Source organism: Poecilia mexicana, unplaced genomic scaffold (assembly GCF_051168715.1).
Source record: "Poecilia mexicana isolate PSO_F unplaced genomic scaffold, ASM5116871v1 scaffold_10, whole genome shotgun sequence".
Taxonomy (NCBI): domain Eukaryota; kingdom Metazoa; phylum Chordata; class Actinopteri; order Cyprinodontiformes; family Poeciliidae; genus Poecilia; species Poecilia mexicana.
In genome coordinates, this window is record NW_028263379.1 from 5,654,981 (window position 1) to 5,677,777 (window position 22,797).

A 22,797-nucleotide genomic window follows, 5' to 3' on the forward strand; every position below is an offset into this window, starting at 1 on the left:
CATGTGGTTAATGAGGTTTCCTCTCACGTGAGCCAGCCACGCTTTTCTTAATCCACTTTAACAACCTCTTCATTTGTGCTTCTGTTTTTAGACCAGGTACTCGTGTCCCTAACTTTTGTTTGAACCAAAGAATAAAGATTTGGTTCACTTTTTTTTTTTTTTTTCTTAAAAAGCTATTTGAAGTTTCCAAAAATTTATTCCATGCTGTATTATTTACGTGAGATGGATATGAAAGAAGTGACAGGGGAGTTATTCTGTCTGGCACCAACGTGCAGAATGTAATCTGGGAAATGATTTATCACCCTGGCAGAGTGGATCAGTGGTTTTAGGTGAGAAGCCAAACTACACCTGAACATCAGCGAAGGAATCAGAGTGGTACAAACCTTTCATCTGTCAGCACATTATTTGTCACCTGATTCCTGCACCATTGTTGTGTTATTTATATTAGATAAGGAGTTTAAAAGCTGCAGGTATTGTTTTCTATTCTCTGCATCTGTTTGGTGCTGAAGATGCATTTTGGCTTCTACACATGGCTCATGTGAAATTAAGCTACACATCCTTACCAGCGGCCCCAGTCGATATGGAAACCCTGTTTTTTTGTTTTGTTTTGTTTTTTTAGGTTCGGAACAACTGAGAGGTGGGAGACATCTAGTGGTGAAGTGCATTAAATCATAAAATCAAATAATCTAAACTTAAGTATTTTTTTTACTTTCTCTGGTTGACCTTCACAATAAAATAAAATATTTAAAAAATCTTAACATAAATATTTTTAACTTTAACGATGCGATGACTTAAATAATTTTGCGGGTTATTTGTTTAGCTTTCTGACCGTCATGCTAATCCGGGTGAGTGTTTGTAGCTGTGCGCTGCTTTACCTGCTGTCTGATCCTCCATATGTCTTTTTTTACTGCAGTGGAATTGTTTTTATGCCATATTAGATTCGTCGTGTTGATGCATTTTGACCTGCTTCAATTTTCCGCCGCAACACGCAGCAAACTTCCCCATTCACTCAGTGCGTCATAGTTCCACATCGCTTAGGATTTGTTGCTGCGCGTTTGCGCAGAGTGAAGGAAAGAGGAGACCAGCTGCACAGGCAGGCTGCGAAATGAGATGCAGGTGATCGGCGATCACTTATATTAACCAAAATGTATTTGGTTAATGTAAACCATAAAATAAAACAAGACAAAATCAAATAAATTAAAATGTTTACCTAAATATTTTTTTCATCTTTTTTCAGGTTAATCTAAAAGATAAAATAAAATAAAAAAAAAATCAATCTTGACAAGTATTTTTTTTCATCTGCAGAGTCCTATTTTAAATGTTCCCACGGTGAAAAATTGTAAAAAAAAATAAATAAAAAATAAAAAATGTACACTTGACTCTTATAATTATTAACAAGTACACGAGTGAATTTTATTTATGCAAGCAAATTTGATCATACAGGTCAAATAAGCCACTTCTAGCTGTTGGCACATGGATGTACAAAACAGATTTCCTTTAAAGCCTGTGGTTGAGCATCTGTAGTGAAAGTACAAAAGACTAATACAAGGAGGAAGCTGAAAGGATTTTTTTCTCATCATTACAGAGTAAGTTATGTTGGTACGAGAATCAGCTTTAAGACATGATTGAAAGCTCATCACAAACTAAATAGACAGAACTCAAAGACTACGGTCTAATATCAGAAGGATAAGATGCAGTGAGCGTGGGAGGTTCATTACTGCACATATAAACAAAGGGTTGATCCATCAAGACGCTCTAAATTACAAAAATAAAGAAGGAAATAAACTTTTGAGTCAATAAGACTATATTAAGGAATCTCCATGCCACAAAAAACATCCACAGTAATTTCACAGTCTTTACTAACAGTACAGTTATCCAACTTTCAGTTGAACACCAAAGCGGTTACATCTAGAGAGCACAGAAAAAGTCAAGTCAGTGCATGAAACGGGTTGGGAGAGGCTGTTAAAAAAAAAGCAGGCAATGAAGTGACGGGCTGTTTCTGCAGCCGTATGGCAAAATGTGTAGGCAACACAGTTACTGTCATAAAACACAAATAAAATCTGTGACACACACGTTAATCACATCTTATTAATCCACCAAGGACCGACGTTACAGCAGAAACTTCTCAGCTTCAGGCTCATTCTTTTTAGTTCAGATTGATGGAGACTGGATACGTTTCTTTTTAATTTTCTTTAAACAGAAGTGCAAAAACATAAAGATCATCTTTGATGTCACCATATTTACAGTGCAGAGTTTTGCTTAAACACAAGATTAGTATTCATAATGCTCTGCTTTCCGAAAATAGATTTAAATGACAAGGTTATACTCCTCAATTAAATTTAACTTGGCTCGTTCCCCCTTTATATTAATAATAATTTCTGTTTAGCAGAGATTTCTTTGCATCGATTTGGTTCTTAATATTTAGTTGGTTTGCTACTTCATAATGAAAAACAAACTGAATAGTTGTTTATTGTGAAAGTGTGTCTTAATCCCTGGGAATTCTGGCAAAATTTGCATTTTTTTAAGGTGTGAGATGCAAAGTATTTTCAAAAACTAACCACTCATTCATTTAAAACACTCTTACACATGAAATCTCCACACACACACATGAGAAATGTGCTTAAAAACCCTTTAAAGCCCCTGTTGACCCCCTCAGAAATCAATGAAAAAGAAATAAATTATGAATGAGCAAAATTACCAAATAAAAACAAAAGATTTATACACAAACTATAATAAAACTTAAAAAAGCTGAAATATTACTGCTACTTCTGATTCTACAAACTACACTAAAACTACAATCAGCACTAAACGACTCGTATTCAAGAATAATACAACTGCCATGACGATGATTAGAAAAACCCATCCACGAGAGAGGTAAAGGGGCGTTTTTTTTTTCATTTGAGATGCTGCTTGTGACGAAGGAGCTTTGTGAGAAGCACCTCCAGACCACATTGTCACATGACGCACCGGTTACATCAGCAGTGCCGAGGGCCCTAGGCGCCATCCGCCCCCCCTCAGGAGGGGATGGTTGAGAGAGACAGAGAGAAAGCAAGAGGAGAGGCGGGGGGGAGAGAGGCCGGAGTGGCAGGGCCAGGCCTCGCGCTGGACTCTATGTGTACGCGTTGAGGCGCTCCTTGGAGCGAGTGGAGTGGATGTCATGAAGCTCCTGCTCCTCTTTGGACTTGATGTCCTCGTACTTCTGCATGCGGCAGGCATCCTTCACGTAGGCCCAGTTGGCAGACAGAACCATCAAGTAGTGGATCTGTGAGGAAAATGGAGAAATGCAAAATAAACAAGAGAAATGAATTAATTTGACACTGTTCACAATATAGAAGCCATTTTCTTAAATTGCGTGATGGTACAACCTCAGTTTATTACACCTTTTAGATGGAATACCACTGGTTTACTGTACAAGATAAGAAGACATTACTGTAGATCTGAATTCGATTCAGGATGATGAGAGTTTTGGACAGATGCAAAACTGTCACTTTGTACTGAAAGTGGTAGCATAGAGGAAAGGATAGTCAGGTAACTCAGGACGTGTGGTAGGTGAAGGTACTAAAGAAGCTGAGGATTGGCAACATGACAGAAAGGTAAATGTTACATATCTGGAAGGTTTGTAGAAACCTGTTTTAGTGTGAAGTCTTTTTCTTGTGACCTGACAGATTTTTCTATGAGCTTGTATATCATTGTCATGTGATTACTCTTTTTTATTGTTATTTAATTCCAAGAACATTTTTGTTGAAATATTTGTTATTAAAATACGCAGCTCAACAAGGAGAAGCAGAGAGGGTCATAATAGAAAACATGGAGTGCTGAAAGATGGAGATTTTGCCACCTTGTTACTGTGTTGTTTATTATTATTAATTTGGTGGTCCACCAGGTGGCAGCATGATGCCAGTCCATGCCTTGAACCATGACGTTACCATGGTAGCAGAGATTATAATGGATGTTTTGTGCTTTAATAAGACAGCTTCTCCTGTCGGTCTGACTCCTGCACCGCTCGACCTTTTTAAGATCCAGTCAGCTCCTTCAGATTTACACGTTTGGATTCAGTTGCTCCCTTTTGTCTGTGTTCCCGTTAAAGATTCTTGGCCGTGTTTGTGTGGTTCAGAACTACCAGCATTGGCTGGAGGTTCTGTTGTGGTTTCTGTTTGGCAGAGAAACAATCAGAGGAGGCATTGAGTCCAGCCACAGTTCGCGCCATTGGTTTCTGTCTAGCAACCACTTTCTGCTTCTCAGAAAATGGCTTCGCACAAATTACTGAGCGATGTTTGCAACAATCTCTGAGCCTTTCTTTTCCCTGTTTCCATGACAACAGCATGACATGCCTGCCGCCTCCAAAAGAGGGAGGGAGACGAACCCTGTCTCTTTCACTGCACCAAAATGTCTTCTTTCCTCTGTCTACCTCTTTTATCTCCCAGGGAATCACAAGGAGAAACAACAAAATGTCACCAGTTTCCCAGCGTTTTTCCTCAGTTTCCTGCAGCTAATCAGAGGAATGCACATTCTTCTTAAAACAAATGAGATCATGCACAAGCCAGAGCTGATGTATTCTGCTGGTATCTCTAGAGTTCTGCGTTTGGGAGATGTTGAGGTACATTTGAAATAATGATTTCATTTTGCTGTTGGTGGCTCACCATTGCAATAACGGCGGCTCCTGCTCCAGCGAGGGCACAGATGAAGAGGTGGAACGTCATATCCAGCTGCAAACAAATCACACCATCTTAATCACTGACACAGAACTGGCTGGTTTTAATTGTAACATTCAGATTAGAAAGAATTACAAAGAAATAGCCATTAAAATATCAGTTAACTCTGCCTCCATCCATAAAAATGGAGGCAGAATTAACTGATTACCTGCATAATAAACACCAGCTGGTGCATAATTTTGAAGTAAATGTTTTATTAAGCTTTTCAACTAAAGATATAAAAAGTCTGGTGTGCATTTGTATTACCCCACAAATCTATGTTGGTAGCTGCAAATCTTGAGTGTTATTCTCAGTGGGAGGTCCTGTGGTTTGATTTGTGCCATATCCTGCTGTAAACTTCGACATAGCTTTAGCCCAACCTGTCTGCTGCGTTCTGCTCATCTGTGCACTGTTTTATGTAGGTATCAAAACGGATACCTACATAACCTCCATTATTTATGGCTAGGTTTGGTTCTGCACACATGGTTCTTTCACATATCTTGAAAGAGTGCAATAAATAACATTTTCTGTCACTGAATCTTTTACCTCAGTAGATCCACACATCCTGTAGAACTTCTCTGATCCAGCACACACAGTTTTTGCTTCAGCAAGCGGGACAATGCCTGCAATAAGCAGTTACAGTTTTATTGTCAGGTGAGTTTTTCTTCTTTTATCAGAGCACAGAAACAATCCGCAAAATGTAGAAACGGCTTCCATAAAACAGTTCTCATATGAACAAGAGACACAGAGACAAGTTCTCATTGTCTCTGTGGTGGCAAATTGTTGTTGACACTCAATCGCTGTGTGAGTGCCTGCTGGTGGTTAATGGGCTGGAATATATGGCACTAATTCTACTATCATAAGCATAATCTGATTTGAAAACATTAAGAGCACTTCAGACAAACCTGGCTTTGATGTATCACAATTTCAGAGTTGAATATTGGCCTTCATATAAGTTCACTTCATATAAGTGCAGCCACTAGTTTGCTATAGATTTTTCTGACCTAGAGCAGCTGTTCTGGGTGCATGATCTACACATGAACTTCAAAAGTTGTGAATAAATCTGAGAGCAATGGACAGGGTAAAGAATCGAAGAAAAAAAGTTGTTACCGTATTGACGCGGGTCGAGGCACAGCGACGCCCCCTCCAGCACAGTGTCGTTTTGGCAAATATTCCAGATGTTGAAATATATAAAAACAGGAATGGAGGTGAACGCTGTCACTCCGAGCCAGGCCAGCATGAAGATGTAAGTCAGCATGATGAACTGAAAATGAACACAGGAAACCAGATAACTACTGAAAAGAATATGACATCTTAGTAAGATCATAAATGTAAGGTAAATATTGCTTTTTCCCGGTCACATTTTCAGAACTTCTGCAGCAAGTAGTACTGGTTTCTTTATGCTCTGGCTGCTGGATTTCTGTTGTTTCCCTACTTTTGATTGTGTAGAGAATCAGAATGTTGATGACACTTATAAATAATTGCGGATGTTGAGCACAGATGCAAGATGTATGGAGGAGAAACCCAAGTGTTGCACAACTTTACCCAAGAATAGACGATCAAAATGTAGCTCATGATTCAAACAAAAACAGAACTTAAACAATCCTGAAGGATTGGTCAGTCCTGTGTGTCCTGGTTGTCCAAGCCTTCTTAATAAAATTAATTTAGTCTCCAATCTCAGTTCCCCTCCTCAGCTGAATGATCTTCTGGGGAGGAGTTGTCATGAGGGACTGATCAGCCAATCAGAAGCGGACATGGGTTAATATGAGAGCACTGTGCCAAGATCTACAAATAATAGTGTTATTTTAAAAACATTAAAATTAACAAACCATTCTGAACATTTTAAGCATAAGGTGGTTTGCAGGTCATATGGTGGAAATCTATGAATGACATTTGCAGAAATAAATTATTTTGGACTTGAAAAAGTTTGTTTCTATAACAGTTTTAAAAAATGTAAAGGAAACACTTGATATGTTTACATGTTTACGGTAATCTTCTATTAATTTAGATAATTTGAGTTAATTGAAAGGTTGGCTAATTCAGGATTTCTTTGACTTAAATGCTTATATTTGAAGATCTTTACACTTTGTGGGCGTTTAAGAGCCTTTGGTTTCTCCTGTTGACCTCCAGGGTCTTAAGAAGAAGCTTAGCTTCCTGTTGCCTTGAATCAGCTCTGCTTCATTTTTCTATTTCTGTCAAATATCTATTTGGTGATGCTAACAAGTTTATTTAAACCATAGCTTACTTTCTTTATTATATTATCTTTTAAGTTACTATGTCTGAAGATGATCTTGACAGGAAATCTGCAAGCACTGGTTGCTTTTTAATCACTTTAATTTGAGTTTTTGTAGTTTAAGACGTGACAGTATGATATCAAGAAATTGTAACCAAGACACAATGTTAATACAATACCAGTCTGCTGTGTTCCTTAGTTTGTTCATTAATATTCCCCATCAAACCGCTCAGGCCTTGAGAGTTTAAACTCTGTGTATGGTGAAGCGTGCAGACTCATACCCAAGCGCTGACACAGCGTCCACAGGTGGTGATCTTGAAGTCTCCATACAGATCCTTAATGGCTCCGCTGGTGAAGAATCCCTCCACCATCAGTAGGATGCCATAGACGAAGAAAGCCGAAGCAATGCCATAGATCACATATTTGATTATGTCAATCCTGCAGAGTAAATATAGAAAACCATTTTGTTCTTCAAATTACTCTGTAGTATAGAAATTCACAATAACTTCACACAAAGAAAAAATTTAGCAATATACACAAACTTTCACATTCTTCAGCAATATTAGAAACTGATTTGAGGGATTATTTTTATCCTCATTTTCACTGAACAGTTTCTCTTTGCAAACTGATGTTTTTCACTCACATGGTGAAGACGTCCAGCGCATCCACTGGGCTCCTCACAACCTCAAAGTAGTTCTGGAGGATGGTGACGGTGCCCGACAGGGCTTCGTGCCCGCAGCCGCAGAACAGGGCCACGCCCGCATACAGCAGGATGGTAGCTACCAGGGACGGGTACGGGATGCCGCCCAGGCATTTGATGCAACACTCCAAGCATCCTGGAAACACAGCCAGGTTCCTCGGTTAGTTGACTGAGTCAGAGCAAAATTCAAGAAGACTTTTCAAGCCGGGAGACACGACTTTCCCGTCTGCAGGATTATAAATAATTCAGTCCAACATCACAAATGAGGAAACTCCATCAGAAGGTTGTACCAGTGTCTCAGTTCACTGGTGGAGAATCTGCATCATTCAGACGAGAGTTGAGCAGCAGATATCCATGCATGGAAAAAGAAACTTCCAAGACTAAATCTGAGAATGGTTTTCTATGGTTTAGAAATAATTTTCTTTAGGATAACGAGGAGCATGTCAATTCTAAAATACCACATTGATAAACGAGATTTGGACAGACTGCTTTCTGAATTAAGATTGACACCATAACTCAAATCAGAATAAGTCTATTAGTGACAAGAGATGAAAATTATGACAGCTAAACACACACACACACACACACGCACACACACACACACACACACACACATCATTTGTGTATGTTAAGCTGTGCAGTTTCTATTCTATTCTACATATGTTAAGCCAAGAAGGAGACATTTAATGTCCACTTCTTTTTCATGTTTATTATTACATTCATATTATTCTCAGTGATCCTCTGTAATATTAAAGGCCTAAAAATAATTTAATTTAATGTTTGTTTTGCAATTCTGGAAAAAGAAAATAAAGATAAATGTTTGATTCTTCCTCATTTCATTTTCTAAAACATAATCTGCATTTCTATTAAATTGAAAAGAGTCCTACTTGCATTTACATGATATCCACTCAGAAAATCTTGTAACTTTGCTAAATGTTTTGGCTTTTAGTTACTTATGGTTCAAATTTTAAAATTTGGACCTTTGGTTCTTTAACTGGCTCCAGTTGACATGCCAAACAAAATGTCTGAACAAAATGATTCTTTTGTTTGATTATCCATTGTTTAAAAATGCTTATTAGGAAAAAGCTTTACCTTGGAATATGAATTAAAAATGGAACAATTACTTTGCAGTTTAAAGACTCCAGCCCTATATTTATACTAAGAGTTGCCCAACCCTGTGGGCAATGCTGACATTTTATATTGGATGAAATCCCATCCTGAGATTTACATAGAGATTGTGACCTTTAACCCTGTCCTTTTGCCAGTCTTACCCCCAGAGGAGCTGTGGGTGACCAGGGACTGGTTGGCTGCGGTTCCAGTTTGGAGGAGTCCGTCTTCGTCCCTGAGAGGCTGGGACTGTAAACGCTGATGTATGCAGCTGTCATATGAATTGGTTAGATTTATGAGTCACCGCCATGTCTTTGGGTGTTTGTTTGTGTTTCTGAGTCAGTCATTTTTCAGACAGACAGCAGCAGAAGCTAAACCTATTCCCTGTGCTGCAGCAGAATAAGCTTTGCAAGGCACTGCAGCAAATAAACCAGCAGACATTTTAATAACATAAACAAAGGCTGCTTCATGCTCATTGGCTTTATGAACAATGGTTAAGTGTGCATGCATTTATTTGTTGCGAAAGAAAACCTAATTTTGTTATTGTAAATTATAACACAGATAAAAAAAGGATCAAATTCAGATTGTTTTCAGCATCAGATGTTAGCAGCAGTAACAGTCACCATCTCTCTCTGCAAATTAAGCGTCAAAATAACATCTCTGCTCCTCAACTCTGCTTCTGATTCTCATGGTAGACCTGAGTGGAATACTGAGTAGCTGATCCGCCTGCCAGGCTGTGCTGAGCATTCAGACGGTTGGTAAGGCTCCAGCCTCTCCCAGGGTTCATTATCTGCATCCTCACCCACTGCTGTGCTGTGGAATGTGTTTTCAGACACACTCTTTAATTTTTAACCATTTTATCTGGGCGCGCAGAGAATGTTTGCTTTTCCCAACACCTTGTGCAAGTAATTTTTTTTCTTTGCTCCAGAATCAACCTGTGACTGTTTTCAACATGATAGATGAAAGAATGAAGAAGAAAGTCCAGTGCACTTAGCTTCTGCATTGTTCTTGGTTTGTTGTTTGAATGATTTTGGATTAAATGAGCAGGATTTTGATGCATAGATGCTTACTCTGAATATTTTAGTTGAGGAAAATAAATCCTTGCCAACACCACAGCATGTCCATCAGACTTTTCTGAGTGTCAAAAGGAGTTTGGTTGTCCGGTTTGTAAGTATGTTGTGGATCTGACTTTATGTGGCAGTCTGTATTGCCTTGAAGCACAAACCAGTCCTCACATGCACAGAGGATGAATGGTGTCTGCACAAAGTGATTCTCTTTGTGTTAACACAGAAATGGAGAGAAGAAGAAGTGATTCTACTACCCATAGTATTCAGCATGCAGTGGATCAGTCTGCAGGTTCCTTAAAGTTTTGAAGCCATGGTTCTCAATGTGAATAAACTGAACTGCTTCTTCCAGGTTGAGGAATTCAAGTATTTTGTTGACTTGTTCACAAGTCATCGTCAGTCAGAGACAGACGGATTGGAGCTTCTCTGCAGTAAAGCAGCGCAGCTCCTTTGGGTTGTGATAAGGAAAGAGTTGAAACAAAATAAACTCTCGATTCAGTTCAACATCTACATTCCAGACTTCTCTGATAATGATGTTGACCAAATCGAGGAGATCTCGGACAAACGTAGCTATACTTCCTCCTTCTATCCTGATCAGGATTTCTTCTGGATGCTTTTGAAGAATATTCAACTGGGAGCAAATGACAGAGCAGATCCAGAACCCACTGGAAGAACTTTTGTCATTTTTAGCTATAAGAAAACAGAAGTTTTGATTTTATTCAACAGAAAATGTGATTGAAAGCTTTAATGTGAGAACAGTTTCAGTCATGAGAGAGATTTATCTTCAATTTTTGGAAATATTGGTCTGTCTTGTGTCTGAAGAATGTGGAGAAGAATATCTAGGTATCCAGTTTCAGGTAAAATGACGTGGCAAGAGGTTTTGGCGAGGTAACGATGCTGGACCTCCTGGGTTGAATCTTTGTGGAATGGCAATAAAGTCTAGGTCTAAGAATGTTTTTTAAAAATACCCCTAACCAACACCAGGTTTTTCTGGGACTTAAGACTGAACTTATAATTACATATTTATGGAGAATTAATATTTAATTTGAATGCTATTAGTTGTTTCTGGCTTTACTGAGGGAGGCAACAGCCCCTCCCCCCCAAGTTCCTGTAGATCCGCCCCTGTCCCTACCGGACTTTTCCTTTCTAACACAAGTTTCCTGTTGGTGGCGTTATGTTGTTGTTTCTTCTCATCTTAAACTTGCCTCAAACATCAGATTGTTTGAAAATCCTCCAGGACAGACGGTGACTTTGCCACCTCTCTTCTCTCAGTCTCATGACTGGATTTATTGACCCAATGGTGACTCACATGAAGCGTGATAGATGCAGCCAATCACATTTGCTATCTGGTCATCAGAGATTCACAGAAGCAGACATTAAATGTACAAACATCTTATAGGTTTCATGCCTTACAGGTGGAGCAAAAACATGTTTTCTGGTAATAATCTCTTTTTGTGGTTTTTATTTTAGACATTTTTTCTCACCTATTCAAGTCATAGCTGTGATTTTTCTCATTCAGCGTTGATTAAAAAAACAAGACTGTGTCTCTTTATACACTTTGAAGCCGTGCCGATGAAATGTGTTGCTGCAGCCATGCAGAGACGATTTCAACATGATGGGGAAAGAGCGCTCGTATAAAAGATTTATGGCCTGGCCTCAATTGATGTTTATTACTTTTGCATTATTTACATTCCTGCTCACAGATTACACCAAGTCAAAAATCGTTCTCTCCTTCTGGTTTAATGTTGCTCATTTTCATCTGAAGCATAATCAAGTCAATTATCAATAATTCATACGGAGGAAAAACAGAAGTCTTAATTATTTTTGCTTATTAAGCTATAATTAAAATAGCCTGTTGTGCATTAGTGAGAGGACATGTTTCCATGGAAACAGCAGAGTGGAGATACAGGGTTGGATGAGCGCAGTGTGTGCATTAGTGAGGGGCTGTAACATGAGTGATGTTTTATTGATTCTCTGCTTTTAATTTTGTGGAATGGAGACACTTTGGATTCACTAAATACTGAAATATAAAGACAGAATGACCATTTGATTCCCCGATAGAAATCTATAAATATATATGTTGAATGAGCGCAGCGATGAATAAATGATACAGAGAAACAAGATTTTCTTCTCCGTAACTCTTTGCCAAACTTAACTGACCAAAGTTTGGGCCAATGAAGGATGAGGTGGAGCTGCTGGGTGCTTGATCCATAATTTAGGAGTCGCACAATACAACCGCATGGAAGCCTCTCACATGACTTATTCATGCTTTTTGCTTAGCCATGGTAAAAATAAAATATCCCATGCTATATTAGGGGTCAAGGAAGCTATAGTAGATCTGAAAATATGTAAAAACATTTTTGTTGTTTTTTTTTAAAGTATTTTCTGTGAACTTTAAGAATTTTGTCCTACTGTTTTTGTTGCAGATTGCCTTTACTGTGTATTGCATATCCTATTAGAAACACCTCAATCAGCTCAAAATCGGTTGAGAATCAGTTACATTTAAACACATCATGGTGCAAAATAAAAAGGATTTTAACATTTTAATTATTTAAACAAAGAACTCTGTGGGATTTGCATAATGCATCCTTATATGATAAAACCTCTCCAAAAAAAAACAAACAGGTGTAAAAAGTGAATGTGACCCCAAAACACCACGGCCCAATCAGCAGACAAAGAGAAAGGATCACCGCCCCCCCACCTCACACCTCCCACCGCTGCTCCATCTGTCAGTGTCACATCCAGCAGGCAAAAGAAACACACACATCCTCAGATCCTCAGTGACCCAGTCAACTTTTCAGTGCTTAAATATGCTCAGAGCTAAATGACGTCTAGCAGAGGGAAGACGGCTCAGGATGATGGTGGGTTTCATTAACGAAGGATTTACTGCTCCTTTGAGGCACCAGAGCATCGAAATGTTGTACAAATTGAGGAAAATGCATCGTTTTACATCAGTCTCGTTCATTAGTCACCTCATGCATTGTAAATGTTTAATTTCTTACTCAAGAATTGTATTTGAGATAAAACTTGAAATTCACAGCAGTATGAATAAAAGCATTTACAGTTTATCCACAGAAGTCTACATTTGACTCCTGATTAGTCTCACCAAGAAAGAGCCAGTCAACATTTTTAAATTCATTACACTGACCATCATTTGTTGAAGCCTTTTTGGAAACCTATAATCCAGTGTGCCGTGTTCAGGCACCTTTTTGTGTGTCATGGTTTTAAGCCGATTTTGGCCATTGAGTCTGTAATCGTACAGCATTAAGTGACACAAAGAATGATTAGGGTCATGGCTAAAGCTCACACTGTGACGTGTGAAAAGGAAAACATGAGTTTGGGTGTTATTCATTCATCATTTCATGAGACCAGGCTGCTTAATTATGGAGAACTTGTGAAACTTCCAACACCATTTGGGTAAATAATGCTTGCAGTCATGCATTTGTACTTCCTAATACCTGCAAAAGTGAAAGTACGATCCAATATCTATAAATACTGTACAGTATAAGAAGCTGTCCAAACCAAGCAGATAAAAGGATGTGAGATGTGTTAATTTAGTTAATATCTTCATCTTGAAAACTAAAACTAGACTAAACTTTCTAATATTAGATCAGTGATAGATGATCTTCTGACCTTTGCAGTGCACCAAACACCTGCAAAACTTAAGAGATATTTGCACATTTCACCTCATTTACTTGCTTTCTTCCAAGTCCCTGTAAAATATCCGTTATGGACCGTCGGTCTAGTCAAAGATCCTTCCTGTTCCAGCGTAAGTTTTTTTTTACTTGATAAAAAGCATTCAGAAGCTCAAATGTGAAAACATTTATCTGCCATTGTTGGTAATTTCAGTCTCTTGAGTCTGAAGAATGTGGTTGAAAACAATCAGTCATATTAACAACCATCTAATATAAATGCAATCACACTTTACACCGATCTGCCTCTGATTGGTTGCTGAGTCCTTCATGGCGTCTCGTCCAGGAAGACACATTCTGCTCAGCTTCCTTCACGGAGCTTTTTAAAGTTTGTCACCCATTTCCAAATCCAAAGTGAGGAATCTGAGAGTTCAGTACCTCCTGCCATCTGAGTGACCTCCTGGCAGACAGGACTGCTGCAGCAGCAGAAAAACCAGCTGAAAGGAAAGGAGGAGTCAGATTCCCCGAGACGAAACACAAAACGTGCAGGAAGAGAAATCACCGTAAATAGCTGCGTCTGACCCACAGTAGACACCGTTTTCGTCTTCAGGTCTGAGAAGCCATCATAAAGGCGATTCTGCAACTTTTAATATCTCCTCCCCTTTTTTCTTACCCCAATATTGTAGATAGTTAAGATATTAGATATTATTTTCAAAGTTCAGTTCCTTCCTATAACTTCTGTTGCAAAGCAGAATTAAGTTTAAAATCCTTTCCTTTATCATTTTTGTTTCTTTTCAAACTCATATTTAGGATAGGAGTCTCAATTGTCAGATTAAAAGTACCTTTTGAAAATAACCTTTAAGAAGGCATTAAACATACTTCTTATTAAGCTCACATCCCTGTTTTAATTTATTTATTTTTATTGGTCTGATGTTCTAATTTTAAATATGTTTCATTAGCTGTAAATGTAAAGTTATTACCACTTAGGAGAAATAAAGGTGCTAAAACATCACTTTGTATAACTTATAATGTGTTTCACTTGGTGATGGAGTTATTGAAATAAATTGACGTTTCAATAATACTCCAGTTTGTTCAGTGTGGCTGTAGGAATGTTATGTTTGATTAATACATAAACCTTTATCTGAGAAACACGGATAATCCAGTAACTTCTTTAAATCTAAGGTGGATTTCAACAAGAGTTTAAAGACTGTAAATATGAATAATCTTCTTTACTTTATTATAGGATGTTTCCTCTTCAAGTTCTCAAATCTAAAAACATATTTTATCAGGGAAAATTCAGAAATTTGTGGGGTTTCTTTTTTATAGTAACAATGCTCCTTGGCAACATGTTTCATTGCTTTGGAAATGAGAAATACTTGGAGGTTATGCAGCAGAGTAGAGGATCTGGATTGTGGCCAAAAAAAAAAAGCTAATCAAATCCTCCAGTAGAAGAGTGAGAGGTCGTCCCACAACAGTGTGTGACCAGGCCTGGTTATAGGCTCTCGTGGTTGTTTGGTTCTTCCATGTATTTCTGAAGTTTCAGTATGTTTAGTTCCTTCAGATTTTGTGAGATCTCAGTAATATCAGATTAAACTGTCTGCTGGAGAAGAACTGACAAGGTTTTCATGGGAACAACTCACTTACTCAACTCTGCTGCTCAACTAAAAAGTGCTTTTACCTCACAAATGTAGCACCATTTAAGGCGAAATGAAAAGGAATGCAGCTAATTGCCAGGCCTTTAATTAATTGATTACAACTAATTGCATTTTAATCAAACCATTTATCCACAAATTAAGCAACATTTTCAATTCAGAAACCCTTTTTGCTGCTAAATTACTAAAGGTTGTATTGCTTTTAATCAGATATTTATTTTATTCAACCGTCAGACTGGTGCAAAGTACTTCTCTACACATACAGCTGCCCAGTGTTTAGGAAACCCTGATCATTCTTGGAGCTTCTTTAGTGGACTGGAGACGCTGACATTCGCGGTGGGGACGTGTGTGCTGCTGCTACATGTTTAGCATTGAGATGCTTTTTTATGCTTGAATAGCTGCACTGATAGGCTAACTCCTTTTAGCACAACTTGAACACAATAGTCTTTTCCAGTGTTCCATCAGACCAGCTTAGAAGCAGAAATGAACCCCAATGGGTCTAGAGAAGCAGTTTGTCATCTATCACTGTTGTTAGTGTGTCAGATTTACAGGTGTACCAAAAACACACCAATATAAAGGTGTCATATCTTTACATAGGGGGAAAAAAGGGATTAATTGCATTTAAATTGCATATAGGTTCAAATCTATGTAATTAGCAGAAATAAATCTGGGTAGAAATGTGAAGTCAGGTAACCTGAATGTCTTCAGTATGAAAAATCAAATCTGATCCTACTAGAACAATGCACTTAACATCAGTAGAGAATACCTAATCATGTTTGTTTGGTTATGATTAGTTTGCACCACAATGCATCCAATCAGACATGATTGCTGGTGCTCGTTATCAGAGGAGTTATGTATGGGGGCAGGGAGGTGGTGGGTCGTTCGCGGACTTAAAGGGAAAGGAGGGTGGGGGGGATGGTGGATCTGTGTCAGTGTGAGGGTATAACATGCTTGTCTCGTTGCTTTCCTTGCTCCGTTTTATGCCGCTCCCCCTCTCACTGCACACCATTTCTCCTGTAGCGAGCGGCAAGCGCTCTTTTTCTTTCCTGCTCCCCCATCTCCTCTGCGCATGTTTAATCAACCAGTATGGTTGCCATGACAACCCCAGCGCGAAATCTGAGAATAGAGCGAGTACTTCAGAGCCATGACCCACTTTACTGTATGTCAACAAATTCAGTGGGACAATAGTGAATGAGACGCACTTCACACACGAGCCCTCAGGGCCAAGGGGCCGATGAGGGCCAGGTCCAAAGGCCTGGCGAACAATTTCCTCTTTTTCTCCTCAGAGATACAAGAGTCTGAGAAAAACTGCATGGCTGATAGACTGGGGGCGTTCTTTTGTTTAACTTCATTCCAGGAACTAAGCGATAAATGTAAAAAGAAAAACGCCAGAGATTTGCATGAAATGAACTCACTATGAAGAAAGAAGGAATGTAGGAATTTCATGAGAAAGCTGCAAAGCAAAACCTTTTTCTGCTATTTAATGTTCTCAAGTTTATCTGACCAGCAACTTAAACTTTACTAAAGCATACTACTGCTTGATAATTTTACTACAGCAATATTGCAGTCATGTTTATTACCACCATTAGATGTTGAATCACAGGATTTACAGGACAATCAGTTGTTTTGGCACAATAAGAAGTCGTCATGATGTTTTCAGAGAAAAGTCTCAAAAAAGGTGAAAGGAACAATTGGAGGAAGTCCCCTGACTTCTTCAGGACCGGACAGGTTAGGACTCCAAACAATGAGACAGGGAGGAGCGCACCGAGGACACAAGACTCATGTTTTATAACACGGCCAAAACTGGATAAATTCTGCTGCTGCACCCTGACCTGACCTCAGTTTGGCCAGGGTCCTCACTGCTGCACAGACTCTTTATAACAGTCTGAACATTTGGCAGTAATAAAGCTTTATTGGATTTATGGATGTTCCACAAATCCTCAGATAACATGATGCTGAAGTCTCTTCAAGAGATTTTATTTATAAATCTAATGTCCTTTGACTTTACAAATCAGGATGGATCAGTTTGTGGTTATTTAACTAAATAAAAAATACTGTTTTAGTGCTTAACATCAAACTGAGCTAAACCCTTCAGAGCCTAATACTCTAAAACTTAACCTGTCTATTAGATAAGTTGAAAACAACTTACTAAAAATTGTCATTAATATTGTGTTGCATTGTATATTAAATACAAATATACATAAATGAAACGTGTAGTTCTAGAATAATTAAATCTAAATAAGTTTAAAAATAATTTACTTTTACTTTTTTGTATTTTAAAGTAAAAATTACATTTAAAAAATTTGAGTAAACAGACCTTATTTACTGAGTCGTAATCACAATTCATACATCTTTACATGTTTTTCAACTTAAAAGAAATGAAAGTCGCTTACTCAGTGACTCTATTGAGGATAAAAAAAATGTTATATGTCACTTAATCAGATGTTATCTGAAAATAAATACATTCATTTGTGTTTAAGTATAAATATCTTTTAGAAAAAGAATAAGAAATAGAATCTGTTCAATCATTTTACTTACTCAATTTTCTGTTTGTCTTTCATATTAAGACCTGGAAAACCAAATGTAAAGTTTTGAAACTATTTCATTTAAAACCACCTGTCCTTCAGAATAATGATAAAGCCATTCTCTAATAATAGAGGAACCTATGTCTGGATGTAACCCGAGGTTTCAAACTTGTATACCATGCTGATTATAGTTGTGTTAAAAAAAAACATCATTTAGATCAGAACATCAATTTTGAGTTTTGATTTTCCATATGGCGTCTGTGATGGATTCACAAGATTATAAAGTTTCCCTTTTTCTGGATTTATAAAAAACGTTGATCATGGACTAAAGAGAGTTGAAGGGATAATTTGGGGTTACAGGCATTGATTGGAGTGGATTTTCATATGAATCAGCTTTGCGCTTTGGGTGTGACGGTGGATTGAGTGTAACGGTGAGCAAAGAAGCCAGTTAACTGTGAGACATGCGGCAGAAATGAGCAGACAGGGTTGTTGTTGCCATTTTGTTGAAAAACTCAGAAGTGGCAGAAACAGGACATTAAAAAGACCACTGGAGTCTCTTTTACAAGATGAGTCGTCCATGAAAATTAAAACTTATGAAGGAAGTGATGCAGTTTTGTTTTCAGAAAGAGGAGAGATGAGAAGATTGTGAAGATTGTTGTACTGAAAACAGTTTGAGTTTGATGCAAGTTTAAAATTGAAACATTATTAAAATTCTGTGAACCTTTCAAAAGTATCGCTAAACTCCAGGATAAAGTAACATGTTGTGTTTGTTTCGTAGAGTCTCTATTTTAGGCTGATAAAAATATCAATAAGGTCCTTGATATGTATCTGGTGCCAAGTAAGAATCCTCATCAAACCTCAGAAGCAGAAGGACACGCTGTGCCTTGTGGAGCAGCTTCTTGGCTCAGGCTGGGCTAACAGGTGGACTTTTCCCTGTTTTTCCACTGAGCATCAATCAGCACACTGACTGGGTACATTTTCAAAACTTCAGTTTGAATGATTTGTGAACAGTTTTACTCCTCATGTTGTCATTTTTAAGGGGTTCCTTGGAAAACTAATCATCTTAGCCTCCTGTCTGTGTTTCAGAAAGGTTGTTGCTTTGCTTCCCTGTGGCGTCTGGCCACTTTCATGTGTGGAGTGGACCCCTACTGTCGGCCAGCAGCTCAGTGAGCAGAACCCACCTGGTGCATCTGACTCATAATCTGAGATTTGCAGCCTCAGAAGAGGAAGACAGAAGGGAATTAGCGGGCAGTGAGTGCACTCAGTGACACCCGCAACAAGGAATTAAAAACATGTTTTAGAAATTGATTTTCTCTTTGTGTGGGAAAGTTCTTTTGAAATAGTCAAAGATCCATGTGATCCGATACTTTCAGACTCCATCTCTTGTGTCTCAGCACCAAAGTGTGGCTCTTGCTTCTGAGTAATGATTGTTACAGTGGATTACAGGATTTTACAGAAAGATGGGCATGAAATCAAAGAGGACAGCCTCAGTCTTCATCTCGCCTCTTCAGTGAAGTCATTCTGATCATGTGGCCTCTTCAAAGAGGATCTGTTAGTCACTGCTTTAATATCAGATGCATCAAGTTTCTGTCTAATATCTTTATTAACCAGAGGCTTATTTAGCTAATGTTTGAAAGCTGCTTTAAGTTGATATAGTAGTTAAGGTGATAACAGGATATTAAAAACTTTTAATCCCTTTTTTTTCTTCGAGCTTTCAAGGAGTTTTGTTTTAGCAAACAAATAATCATTGAACACTATTGAACTGAATGTGTCATTTTGTGTCATTACTCCTGGATCCATATGAAGGATGTCAGTCTGAAGTAGTCAAATGTAAGATAAAGAGACAAAATAAAGATTAATAAAGTAAATAAATGTCAAGTAATAACACATTTATTCATTTTTGTTTCTATATTTAAATTTGATACCAAAAGGTTTTGTCATCCATCAGATTGATTTTATCACATTAATGAACAGATTCTTTTTAAAAATATACATTAATCATAATGAGACTTTTACCTGAATAATTAATTTCAAAGAATAGTTTAATTTTTTTTAAATATTATTTTTTAAATTAAATATAGATCACTTATATGATTTAGGAAGCACAGCCATATGCCACTTATATTTGGTCTGTAATTTACAGATATTTATGTGTGGAGCATATGACATCACTAGCATTGTTATGGTAACAGGTTGATTTGATTTAGTTTATTTATTTTTAACTGCCTTAGAAATTCTGGTCTCTCTCAATGAGACTTTAGCCTGAATAATAATAATGATAATAATTATAATGTTTTTTTAAGTAAAACATTAAAATTATAGATGCATACAGTTTTTGTGTTTGGGTAACATATGTTATGTTGACTCTCAGTCTGTGGCACAAAACCACTCCAGAATTGTTCTGTCTCGATATTTCTGTCATTCCTGCAGCTCCTCAGGTCTGTCTTTCTGTTTTATGTTCACTCAGTGTGTTCATACACACACACACACACACACACACGCACGCACACACACACACACACACACACACACACACACACACACACACACACATACGCCTTTTCCTCTATTTGCAGTGAGTTGGTTTGATTCTGCAGCTCTATAAGTCTGGCCGCCTCAGTCTTTCGCAGACACAGTGAATTATTTCTGCATAACTGAAGTGTAATCAGAAGGAGTGGGCGAATAGAAATTAGATGATAAGGACGGGTCTGTGGCAGCTGCTGCAGCTCGTGTGTGTGATGCAGAGGAGAGGGACTGGAGGAGGGGAGCAAAACACAAACATATGAAGCCATGCCTGTCACATGAAGTGGATTTCAGGAGGGGAGAGTTCAGGCACAAACAAAGATGTTTTTGACGTGACATGTCAAGATTTCTTTTGTAATACTGACAATGTTTCACTGAAGCAATAAATAATCTTCTCCCTCCCCTGCATTAAAGTTTCCTTTAAAGCATTCATGCTGGGAAAGTGCTGGGATTTCATGCAAAGCAAACGTTGCTCCTGTTTTAAGTAAATGAAAAAGCTCCTCCATTAAATCAACAGTGAGCATTGAAAAGCATTGCAACACTGGAGACAAAGAGCAGAACCAGAGACTCGGTTTGGTTCGTGTTTTTCTCTGAGCCGTCACGACAAGCATGAAATCCTCATGGAGCACACAAAGGCAGCCCAGCCACGGCTGCAGCCGTTCACGCCCCTCTGGCGACCCAAGCAGCTCACTCAGACACGATACCCAACAAAGAACGCACCGCAAACTGCTGCCCGCCTAACCCACCAGCAACACAATCTCTGTTTCATGTCAAACCTTACCTTTCTGGGTCTGCCCCTCGTCCAGGTCTTCTTCCATGCTGCTGATTCTGTTTTAGACTAACTGAAAAAGCCTGCTTGGATTGAAGGCTGAAAATCTGAATTATATCAGAGATAATCCACAGAAGACTTCCTCTTTGCTTCTCTTGTATCACTTTCCCGCTGTCTCTGTGTCTCTAGTGGACGCTGAGACTGGCTGTCAGCTGTGGTTTCTGTCAGGTGTCTGGATGATGCAAAGGAATCAGTGAGTCTTTGTGGTGCTGTCCACTGTGAGCCACCGTGGCGAGTGCTGAAAACCTCCCTGGTCCCTGGCGGAGGAAGAGGAGGAGGAAGAGGAGGTGGAAGGGGGCTTGGACTGAGCAGAGGGTGGTCTTTATGAGGCAGCAGAGAGAATGTGGAACAAAAGCCTGTTTCTGAGAGCGAACCCGTTTCTGGAAAATGTGGAGTTAGAACAGCGAGGCATGCAGAAGGTTTAGACGGCTGAGACCCTCAGCCTGTGTCATGTTCTCCGTCATGTTGAGTTTGTTTGAACATTACTTGGTTTAAACGCCCCTGGATTTCCAGACAGAATGGTTACACCCATTATCACCCCCCCCCACACACACACACTGTAGCTCTGCTGCATTAACTCATTCCCACCCTAAATGAGGGAGGGGGCTATTTTCAAATAGGATTCTCCTAATCCTGTTAGTCATACTGATTCAATTACACAATCACCAAGTAGGTAGTGTTTTCTCAAAGAAGCATATTTTATTTTCACCTTCAGTGATCTGAAGGCGAGGAGAGGCCAGTTTGTTTAGCAACATTTATTCACAAGGTAAATCCAGGTTGTGTACAGGAAAAGAGAAGGAAACAAAGGAGAAGAAAATGACATTTAAAACAAGAATAAAGTGTGAACACCACATAAAGAGAACAATTAGCATACACATTTATAACAAGCAAAAAAATAACTAAATAGTGATAAAAATGAAGAATGAAATCATCTTTAATGGGACCTTCAGTAATGTTTTCAGAGCCTTTGTTCCATGTAACTGAGATGTTTGATAGAAACCCTGAAATGTGCAGGAAATATTTAACCCAACAGGAGGTGAAATAAAAAAATAAAAGTCCAGAGCATTGCTCTTGGACATGGACGTGATACATGGGTCCATAACAGTCAGAAGAAAAAAAATCCTGTCAGAAGAATAAAAGTAAAGATTTTGGCCGAAATCAAGATTTACCAACCAACTTTTTCACATTTAATAAAGAATTATTTTATTATAAATAAGAGTGATATTAATTGTTTATTGATTTATTTAATCAAAAATACAAAACAAAACAAAAAAAAACTAGATGAAATACGGATAAATTATTTGAAAGTAAATAATTCTAAATTATTTTCTGTTTTGAATTTCTAAGTGAGCAAAAAGAAAAGAAAATGTAAGTTATTAAGTTATTCCAAAACGATTTATAATTATAACAGTTCAGGGTAAATTAAAACATTCAGGGATCGGAGAAAATTCAGGATGCCATCGGAATGGGAAAGAAAGCTGTTTCTGCTAAGAGGTCAATAAAAGGCCTTGGAGCAGAGCAGTTTCTGGGGTCAGAGGTCAGATTGAGTGCAGATGTGAATGCAACAAGATGTTCTATCTGTTAGTGTGAATATTGACACGTTAAACATCTGCAGTTAAATCCTAATTTAAATCACACATGTTGTAAAGTGCTATATAAATAAATTTGACATTGATGTAGAATCCTTAACTCCAGACAAAACTCATACATGTCAGATAAACATGAATAATCTACTTTTATGATTTGTGAAAAATGTAGAATTGCTAACAATGTTGAGTGTATAAGAGCTTATGAATACACTATTCTATACATTTTTAGTTTGTGTCCAGGATGTGTGGGGT

At 38.2% G+C, this 22,797-nt stretch overlaps 1 protein-coding gene across 1 annotated transcript; it reads right to left on the minus strand.

The window, feature by feature from the left end:
- Window positions 1-1,388: 1,388 nt before the first annotated feature.
- On the minus strand, window positions 1,389-21,505 carry gpm6aa (glycoprotein M6Aa). The gene is made up of 7 exons (XM_015006559.2): window positions 20,909-21,505; window positions 7,568-7,760; window positions 7,206-7,362; window positions 5,802-5,955; window positions 5,238-5,314; window positions 4,641-4,706; window positions 1,389-3,262 (listed from the first exon to the last, which is right to left on the minus strand). Exons 1-7 carry the CDS (start codon window positions 20,943-20,945, stop codon window positions 3,110-3,112), a joined length of 837 nt encoding a protein of 278 aa, XP_014862045.1. The 5' UTR covers window positions 20,946-21,505; the 3' UTR covers window positions 1,389-3,109.
- Window positions 21,506-22,797: the final 1,292 nt, after the last annotated feature.